Here is a 10,635-nt window from a genome sequence, read left to right as displayed (position 1 = left end):
CAGTAAATGTTTTAAGTCCTCTTCACTTTCAACAAGCATGGTTGTATCATCTGCATATCTTGGGTTGTTAATGAGTCTTCCTCCAATCCTGATGCCACATTTTTCTTCATATAACCCAGCATCTTGGATTATTTACTCAGCATACAGGTTGAATAAATATGGTGAAAGAATACAACCCTGTCAGACACCTTTTTTAATTTTAAACCATCCAGTGTTCCCATGTTCTGTTTGAACAACTTCCTCTTGTCTGTCAGTTTGTTGTACTGTGATGGCTTGTAAGCTGCTGTGATTCTGAAAGCTATGCCACCAGTATTTTAAATACCAGCAGGGTCACCCATGGTGGACAGGTTTCAGATGAGCTTCCAGATGTAGACAGATTAGGAAGAAATAGTGACGAACTACTCCCAAATATTTAGTCACTGAAAACCTTTTGAATAGCAGAGAAACACTGTCATATAGTGCCAGAAAATGAGCCCCTCAGGTTGGAAGGCACTCAAAGCTGCCTTCTCAAAGTAGAGTTGACCGTGATGACCTGAATAGAGTAAAATCTGTGTGGGAGTAAAACCAACAGGACTTTCATTTGTTGATGAGCACAACTCAAAATGAAAAGCTGTAAAAATCCTTTGAAAATCGGAACAAGGAACATAGAAGTATGAATCTGGGAAAATTGAAAGTTGTCAAAAATGAAATGGAACACACAAACATTGATATCTTAGGCATTAGTGAGCTGAAATTATAAAATTCCCCAATACTGGGATGTGATTGGCTTTACCCACCTCTATGGAAGAATTCCAGCTCTGGGTGCAGGTGGTGAAAGCAATACCAAGGGGCAAAGGATCATGAGAGCCAGTAACCCTACCCCCAGCCCCCAGAGTGGTAAACATCGACAATACAAAATAATTGCCCAGAGGACATAAGGAAATCAGTGAAACCATTTTAGAACTGAAAAGAGTAGGTCTTGTCTGGGAAGTCTACAATACTTTCAATAGCCCAGGGTGACCTACAAAGAGTCCACATGGGACTTAGCATGTGACCTTGGACCCTAAGACACTTAGCAAAGTGATTCCCACTATACATGCTGCCATCCAGGACATGACATGCCTGTTAGACACTCGTAGTAGAGGCCTGGGATGGTTGCTAAGGTACCTGTCTCTGCTTCCTTTCCCTATTACTGACTGCTGACTTCATTACATTGAGGAAGAACATCATGTTAACTGCGAATGAGGCTTCTCTGTTACAGGATTGTCTTGTTGTTGTTGTTAGGTGCTGTCGAGTCAGTTCTGACTCATATCAACCCTACACAAAACAGAACAAAACACTGCTCGGTCCTATGGTATCATGACAACTGTTGTTATGTTTGAGTTCATTGTGTCAGTCCATCTTGTTGGGGGTCTACCTCTTTTTCATGAACCTTAAACTTTACCATGATGTCCTTCTCCAGGGACTGTTCCCTCCTGGCAACATGCCCAAAGAATCAGAGTTGCCAGCTTCTTTCTTTGATCTCATGGACCTCTCCATATTTGGAGGTAAATTTCAATCTACTGGTCTATGCCAAAAGTACTACTCTTCACTTTCAGCAAACAAGGTTATACCAATACTGATGCCAGTTCTTCTTCATAAAGTCCAACTTTTTGGATGAATGAATCAGTATCATACCTTGTTATAGTCATTAATTCTTTATGCTAAACTTTCTTATTATTGTTACCTGCTGTCCGGACAATTGCAACTCATGGCAACCCTATGTGAGCAGAGTAAAGCAGCTCAAAAGAGTTCTCAAGGCTCTGACCATTGGAAGCTGACTGCCAGGCTTGGCTTCCAAGGCACCGCTGGATAGAAACAAACTGCCAACTTTTTGGCTAGTTACCCAGCTCTTAACCACTTTCAACACCCAGAAATTCAAATTATTTTATGACTTCTGTATCTTGAATTAACCCAGACTGGTTGGCGGTGGTTGTTTGCCATCAGGTCAGTTCTGACTCATAGTGACCCTGTATAGTGTTTCCAAGTTTACAAATCTTTATAGGAGCAGAAAGCCTCTTCTTTCTCCCACAGAGCAGTTGGTAGATTCTAACTGCTGACCCTACCATTAGCAGCTCAATGCAGAACCCACTATGCTACCAAGATTCCTTAGACACAGACTTCTTGTTGTTGTCAAGTGCCATCAAGTCAGTTTCAACTTGCAGTGGCCCTGTATAATGTTTCCAAGGAGAAGCTGGTGGGTTTGAATCATCAACCTGTGGTTAGCAGTCCAGTGCTAATCTTACAGTGCCACACCAGGACTCCAGGTTAGGCAATGATAACCAATTGGATACATCAGAAAGCTATAACAACACTGAACTGAATCCATCTAATTACATTGCTCACAAATACACAAAGCAAAAGTAGAAATACAAGGAGAAAGTGGCAAATCCATCTTGTGGAAGTTCCTATTTTTTGGTAAAGGATAGATCTGGCAAAGAAAAATATCAGTCAACATATTCGATCAGCCAACTTATTGTATAGCAGTAATACACATGAAAAATTGCTCCAAACCACCAGAGAATCATTTTCTTTGGATGTCAATTTAGAATAAGTTGTTCAAGGCCATAATGTAAGTCTCAGCAAACTTCAAAGAATTGCTATTAAATTAACTGTAGTCTCCAACGTCCCAAAATATTATTTAAAAATCTAACAAAAATATAAACTAAAAAACACATTTTTTTCCAGAAAAAACAACAACAATCATGCTTCCCAGTAACACTTGAGTCAAAGAAGAAATCATAATAGAAATAATAAGAGCTATAACTGAATAATAGTGGAAATAGCACAGGAAAACCTATAGAGTGCAGCTAAAGTGACATGTACAGGACAATTTATAGTCTTGTTAGGAAAAAAATAAAGTCTGAAACGTTTGAACAAAGCCATCAACTTAATAAAGTTAGACGAAACCCAAAGGAAATAAGAGGTGGGAAAACAAGACAGGACTTAATGGAAAGAAGAAGGAAAAACATACTGTAGGAAAAATTAAACACACACACAAGCAAAATCTGATTCTTTGAAAAGCCTAATGGATAAAACTCTGGCAAGATCCAAAAACAAAACAAAACAGCCCACTACTACTAAATCTGACCCCTAGCGGTCCTATGAGACAAAGTAGAACTGCTCTGAAAGGCTCCCAAGGCCTGGCAAGATAAAGTGAGGAAATAAGACAAAACTGGATATTACTAACAAAAAGTTTGGCACTGCCATAAGCAATGGTCTGCTAGCCTCAGATCAGCAGTACAAATCCACCCGCTGCTCCTCAGAAACCCTATGCAGAGTCACTATGAGTTAGAACCAACATAAAAGCACTTAACAATAACAATAAAATAAGATAAACATTTAGCTGTAACAGTGATGAAAAGCATGACATTATGAAAAACATTTGAATAGGCAAATGAATAAATAGATAAAATTGAAAACAGTCAAAGGAACAAGTTTGTACACTATTATAAATCACAAAGTTGATTTTTTTAAAATGGAAACTACAAAAAATTTTTAGAATCACTAGATCTCCTCATTTAAAAGAAAAAAAAAAAAAGAAACAACTCACAGGAAAGACCAGTGATTTTTCAGAAAATTATACCAAACTTAGGAAATAGATCTTTCTCATGTTTAAGAAACTCTTCTAAGAATAGAAATATAGAGAACACTCTTCAAGTCATATTTTAAGGTCAAAATAACTTTTGATGCACAGCCAGACCAGTATATAAGACAGAGGAAATTCATAAACCAAATTCACTCATGAAGTACTTGTAAAACATCCAAACAGAGCATTAGCAAAATGTATGCAGCAATAAATAAAACAGAGAATACATTATGAGTAGGTTTGGTTTATCCCAGAATGCAATTTTATTTCAGTATTAAAATTGTATGTCATTTATCACATTCACAGTATAAAAGAAAAAAGCGTAATAATGTAAATACATGCATAAAAAAACACACAATCTAAAATCCATTACTTTTCATGATAAACTAGGAATAGAAGGGTACCTGCAAGCAAATCTTTGAAGAGCATTAGAATCAGTGGTGAAGCAACAAAAATCTTGCCTTTAAAATCAAGAAGAATACAATGATGCTGGTAATCACCACTTTCATTCAACTCTGGATTGCAATCTCGGCCTTCACCGTGCAACAAGAAAAAGAAGTAAAAGATATGAGAGCTGGAAAGGAAAAAGCAAAACTCTAAATAGTTGTAGACGAATTGTTTGCATGTAGACTTGAAAAGAATTCCTAAAATATTATTGGACTTACTATATTAAAGATTGGAGTCCTGGTGGGTTAATGTGCTGGACTGCAAAGTCAGTTTGAACTGCAAGGTTGGTGGTTCAAGCTCACCAGCCACTCCTCAAACACCCTATACACAGTCGCTATGGGTTGGAACCAATTTGATGGCATCTGGCAACAACGTATTAAAGGTCAACATACAAAGATTAAATGTGTATCTATACATATGCCATGAATAGCTTGAAAATGCAATAAAATGTAATTTCGAATAGCAATGAAAAAGCTTGCTATTGTTGTTAGGTGTCATTGAGCCTATTCCAATTCATAGCAACCTTATGCAAAACAGAACAAAACACTGCCTGATCCTGCAACAATCTCACAATCGTTATGTTTGAGCCTATTGCTGCTGCTACTATGTCAGGCCATCTTGTTGAGGGTCTTCCTCTCCTTCATTGACCCTCCACTTTACCAAGCATGATGTCATTCTCCAGGGACTGGGAATATAGGTCCAAAGTATGAGAGACTAAGTTGCACCATCTTGGCCTCAAAGAAGCATGCTGGCTGTACTTCTTCCAACACAGATTTGTTTGTTCTTATGGCAGTACCTATAATTCAAGTGTATTAATTCTTCTACAGTTTTCCTTATTCTTTGACCAACTTCCACATAAATAGAAGTCTATTGAAAATACCACAGCTTAGGTCAGGTGCACTTTAGTCTCAAACTGCTATTTTTGCGCTTGTGCAGCCCATTTGATGAATGCATGATGTCATTTGATTTCCTGACTGCTGTTTCCATGAGTGCTGATTGTAGATACAAACAAAATGAAGTCTTTAACAACTTCAATCTTTTCTCCAGTTATCATGATGCTAATTATTGGTCCAGTGGTGAAGATTTTTGCTTTCTTTGCACTGAGGTGCAAACCATACTTACTAATGAAGATCAAAGACCAAGACAAAGGCTATGCTCTTTGATCTTCATTAGTAAGTATTTTAAGTCTTCTTCACTTTCAGCGAGCAAAATTGTATCATCTGCATATTGCAGGTTGTTAATGAGTCTTCATCCAATCCTGATGCCATGTTCTTCTTCATATCATTCAACTTCTTGGATTATCATATCATCCAGTTTCTTGGATTATTTACTCATTATACAGATTGAATAAGAATGATGAAATTTAATTTATATCTAGTATATAAACAATTTTAATGAGAACAATGCAACATTATTAAGACATTTAAGAAGTTAAAAGGTAGCTAGAGTTATATAGTATGTTCATAGATCTTTACTATCATAAAGATGAACATTATATAGTTGCATTTTAAAATATCAAAAGATTTTTGTGTGTGTTTTAGAGACTTGGTTGGCTAATTCTAAAATTTTAATTGAAGAGGCAAGGGCCAATATTTGCAAAGACATGCCGGCTACAAAAGAACAATATGTGTTGATATAACTTACATGACAAGATATTTTTAAAAAGCTGTAGATATTGAAACAATGTTGCATTGGTTCAGGGATAAGGAAATAGACTAATGAAAGAGAACAAAGAACTCAGAAAGAGATCCACAGAAATCAACATCTGTCAGAAGCTACAAAGCAGGTCATTGGGGAAAGGAGGGAGTTGTTATAACTGAGTGGAATTTATCTCTGTGAACAAAGGAAGGTGGATGCCTGTCTCAGACTAGGCATAAAAAAACAAGTCAAGGCGATGTGCTCATTCTTAAACATAAGGTGGGCGAGCAGGTGTTGAAGAATACTCTTTGCTAACGGTATGAGATAAATTACTAAATGTGTATGACATATTGTAGAGTTTTCTGATTACTGAGAGGATTCTCAGTCCCCCTGAGGGTCTGTCTCTGTGTTACTGGTTCTCAACTTCCCCCTCAACGTCTGGGATCTGTTCACCCAGAGGACAGCACTGAGCATGCTCAGGAACAGGGGCACCTTCAGGAAGACCAGGAGCAGGAAGTGGATATTGCAGAGCAGAGACCTGTGGGGGACATGGTGACAGACAGTGAGCTGCCTTCTCCAGGGGATACGCTCTAAGCCTTCTCTTCTTCCTGTCTACGAGCCCAGGTCCTGTGTCGCCAATAATTCACATCAAGACCAACTCTGGAAGGTTCAAGAACATCTGCCCACTTGACCACTCAAAGGACTGCTGTGCCTACCTCTTAACTTAGGACTGGGAACATGAGGAAGGACCCAGCCATGAAGATGGCATGAGGGAGACCAAGGATTCAGGTGGGGCCTGCAACTTTGTTTGTGTGCCTCAGTGTATGCAGAGCCCCAGTACCCAGTAGATATGGAATTGTATCACCCAGAGACTTTTTATATAAATGCAAATATACATTATGTTCCTCTTTTTTCACACAAAAGCAGGGGACCCTAAGGTTCTAGCCCATGGGTGTGAGCCCAGCCCTTAACTGGCCCACGTTTGGACCACTGGACAGGAAGTAAGCCTAGGCTGAGAAGACCTACCTCTGGGTCACAGTACCTTACCATGGCCACCGGCTCGGGTTGGAGTTCTGACTGCTGGGACTGTGGGTGGCACTTTCTGTAGGCAGCAGAGTGGACGACACAGGTAGACCTTCCACTGTGGCTTTGGAGGCTGTAGTTAGAGTGGTATTTGCAGGTGTCTTTGACGTTGGTGCTGGTGTTGGAAACACAGATCAGACTCAGGACCTCTCTTATGACCCTCCCCGCTGCTCACCAGTCCTTTCTGGTAGGTTCACACAGCATGCTCACTGAGGAAAGGCCAGCACAGGGGAGTCTGGGGCCAAAGTCTCCCCCTGGAGCTCCTGGTTAGCCCAGGGAGCATTTCCAGGCAGAGCCCAGACACCCCAGCAGTCTAGATTCCATCCTGAGAGCCTCTAACCTCTCTCTCACCTGTCCCCTCTGCTTCAGGCCCAGCCACACAGCGGCGAGTCTGTGTCCAGACTGTACATCTGGTCTGTCAGGTGTTAGAGTCCCCATTTGACCCTGCCTGCCCCTCCACTCAGCTCTGCCCCCCATGTGCTCTGAGTTTCTGGGGGACTGACCTCTCCCTTCTTTGCAGGCTCTGCTTTCAACCTCCTGAGTAGGGGCAGAAGGCACAAGGTCCCCACTGCTCTCTGGGTTCGGTCATACCCTGTCACTTGCTGCCCAGGCCCACTGAGATATCTACAAAGTCAGGGCAAGGCCAGCTGAGCTTGGGGGCTCTCTCTCTCACACACACATACACTCACATGCGGTTCCCCCCCGCCCCCAGTCTCTCATCTGAGACCTGCCCCAACTATTCTGACTGAGCTTGTTCAGGCAGCCCTGGTGCTGATGGGGGGAAGGGGGATAGGAGAGCTCACCTGGGGACACAGACACCACCACCTTGAAGACAAGATCGAATCCTGATTCATCACTGAGCCATGATTTTTCAATCCCACACCAGTATATGCCATCGTCTTCCACTGTGAGTTCCTTCATGGTCACTGTGAAGCTGAGCTGGTCAAAATTGTCCTCGATGGACACTTGGCCCTTCGTCTTCTTTCTCACTGTCCCCCCGGTCTCCACAATCTTCTGGCATAGGCTCTCATAGTTTCCTTTGCACCAGTATTTTCTGTGCTCCACAAATTCCTTCTCGTAGTGACACTTCACTGTCAGAGATCCTCCCTCAGTGCCCATCACGGTACTGGGGCCGCTCAGTGTCATGCAGCCTGAAAAACACAAGGCAGTCCCAGCTCCTCACCTGGACGGGCCTGGGTCAGTGGGCTCCAGGGGTCAGTCCTCCTGAAGCTTCATCCCCCCTCCACACCAGCCCCCCATCACACCCTGCCCTCTGTCACCCCAAGATTTCCAGCACAGTAGCCCCTCCTTCAGACTCCAATCTCCTTTCCTGCTGCTCTTCCTATCTTCCTCACCGACCACAGACCTTCCATTCCCAAACTCCCCAGAACTGTAAGAACCCCTCCTCTAAGCACCGTGCTCTCACCAGAAAGGCCCTCCAGGACTGACAACAGCTCCTTGCATCTCCCGCCCCTCTGTTCCATGCATACTGATGTAAACCAGGACAGAAATAGGGTGATCAAATCCTTTTAACAAACATGCTGGGTGCACTTAATAAAACTCGTGGATCAAAAAAGACTCATGGACATGAAATTGAAAAGACCTTTTCATGGTCTCCAAAGCTGTGAAGCCATGTAGGGTCCTAGCACTCTCCATACGGAGAAGGGGCGGGTTAGAAAGGAGCACAGCAATGCCAGTGAGGCCAAGGCAGCAACAGAGCATCTGAGCTGGACCACAAAACCCAAACCACTCACACACAGCGGGCTTCCTGGACACTCTCGTCACTTCACCCTGGGCCTTACTTTAGTTTACCCAGTTCATTTTCAAGAAAGTTGACTTTTTTCTCACTTCTCTTGATTGGTCGATCTCCCTCTCATTCTCTTTCTGGATTCACTTTTCTTCTCTTAAAAGCAGCCTTAGAGCACCTTGCACCTGACACATTGGAGGTGAAGATTTCACCAGGACTCTGAGAGGTTCTACTTCACCTGTAAGGGTGTCATTATACTTTAGAGTGAGATATAAGAAACCTTCCGTTTTACCTCCCCATTTACCTGGCACAATTACACTTATTGACAATCCTCCTAATTTGCCTTTCTGGGCTTCCTCCCACCCAACACCTACAACCCTCCTCCCCAACTTGCTAACCCTAAACACAGGGCACTGGAGAGCATTCTAGGGTTGGATTGTCACTATTGCTGTAACTCCTCTGCAGGGATGCTCCCCTGGTGTCTTACTGTCTTGCTTTAGGATCCCAAAGTCTCATCTTAATTATATCCCAGAACACTCAGGAAGTTGGCAAGGACATCCAGCAACCTAAGGGAAGAAGGAATGAATCTCATGCACACATGGACAAATTAGCAAACAGTGGAATTAATATATTCATTGACCAACAGATTTTTTTTGGAAGGAGCAAATGATAATATCAACAAAACAACAGAGAAGATGATAATACACAATTTAAAAGAAAATATACCAGGATAATTTTTAAGTCTTTACAAATAAGCTTTTAAACATGGGAGGAAGTTATGATTTTCTTGTTGTTGTTGTTGTTGTTAGGTGCCATCATGTCAGTACCTAGTCAGTGATATTGCCTGGTCCTGTGCTAACCTCTCAATATTTACTACACTTGAGCCTGTATCTGCTGCCACTGTGCCAATGCACCTCAATGGGGGTCTTCCTCTTTTTTTCTGACCCTCCACTTTACCAAACAAGATGTCCTTTTCCAGGGACGGTCCCTCCTGAAAATATGTCCAAAGTATAAGAGATGAAGTCTGGCCATCCTGGCTTCCAAGGAGCAATCTGCCTGTACTTCTTCCAACACAGATCTGTTGATTCTTTTGGCAGTCCATGATACTTTCAATGTTCTCCTTCAAAACCATAGCTCAAATGCATCAATTCTTCTACAGTCTTCCTTATTCACTGTCCATCTTTTGCATGGTTTGGGTCAAGAGCACATAGTCCTCAAACTAACGTATTTGCTCTTGAACACTTTAAAGATGTCTCGTGCAACAGATTTGCCTAATGTTGTTTGATTGACTGCTGCTTCCTTGAGTATTGATGGGTAATCTGAGCAAAATTAAGTCTTTGACAACTTCAATCTTTTCTCCATTTATATGGATGTTGTTTATTGGTCCAACAGTGAGGATTTTTGTTTTCTTTACATTGAGGTACAACTCATACTGACAGCTGTGGTCTTTGATCTTCATCAGTAAGTATTTTAACACTTCACTTTCAGCAAGCAAGGTTGTATCATTTGCATATCACAAGTTGTTAATTAGTCTTCCTCCAATCCTGATAACCACATTCTTCTTCATATAATAAAGTTTATCAGATTATATGTACAGCATACGGCTGAATAAGTATGGTGAAAGAACACAACCCTGACACACAACTTCCCTAATTTTAAGCCACTCAGTGTTCCCTTGTTCTTTTCAAACAATTGCCTCTTGGTCTATGTAAGGTTCCACCTGAGCACAATTAAATGTTTCACAATATTCATCCTTTGCAACATTGTCCATATAATCCATGTCCTGATCCACACCATTGAAAGCCTTTACATAATCAATAAAGCACAAGTAAACATCTTTCGGGTATTCTCTGCTTTCAGTCAAGATCCATCTGATGTCAGCAATTGTATATCTCATTCCACATCCTCTTTTGAATCCAGTTTGAACCTCTGACAGTTCTCTGTCAATATGTGGTTACAGCCATTTTTTAATTATCTTTATCAAAATTTTACTTGCATGCAATATTAATGATATTTACCAATGATTTCCATATTCTATTGGGTTACCTCTCTTTGGAATGGGCACAAATATGGATCTCTTCTAGTTAGGTAAGCTGTTCCCTAAATTTTTTGG

At 41.3% G+C, this 10,635-nt stretch overlaps 1 protein-coding gene across 1 annotated transcript; it reads right to left on the bottom strand.

Annotated features, from left to right (window-relative positions):
• Positions 1 to 6,073: 6,073 nt before the first annotated feature.
• Positions 6,074 to 7,921, bottom strand: LOC102819916 (CMRF35-like molecule 6-like). Its single transcript, XM_006869686.1, has 3 exons — positions 7,579 to 7,921; positions 6,740 to 6,794; positions 6,074 to 6,230 (listed from the first exon to the last, which is right to left on the bottom strand). The coding sequence occupies exons 1-3, from the start codon at positions 7,919 to 7,921 to the stop codon at positions 6,074 to 6,076; spliced, it is 555 nt and encodes a 184-aa protein (XP_006869748.1).
• Positions 7,922 to 10,635: the final 2,714 nt, after the last annotated feature.

This window comes from Chrysochloris asiatica, unplaced genomic scaffold (assembly GCF_000296735.1).
Source record: "Chrysochloris asiatica unplaced genomic scaffold, ChrAsi1.0 scaffold00132, whole genome shotgun sequence".
NCBI lineage: Eukaryota > Metazoa > Chordata > Mammalia > Afrosoricida > Chrysochloridae > Chrysochloris > Chrysochloris asiatica.
Note: the sequence above shows the minus strand (reverse complement) of the source record. Positions and strands in the feature narration are given on the sequence as shown.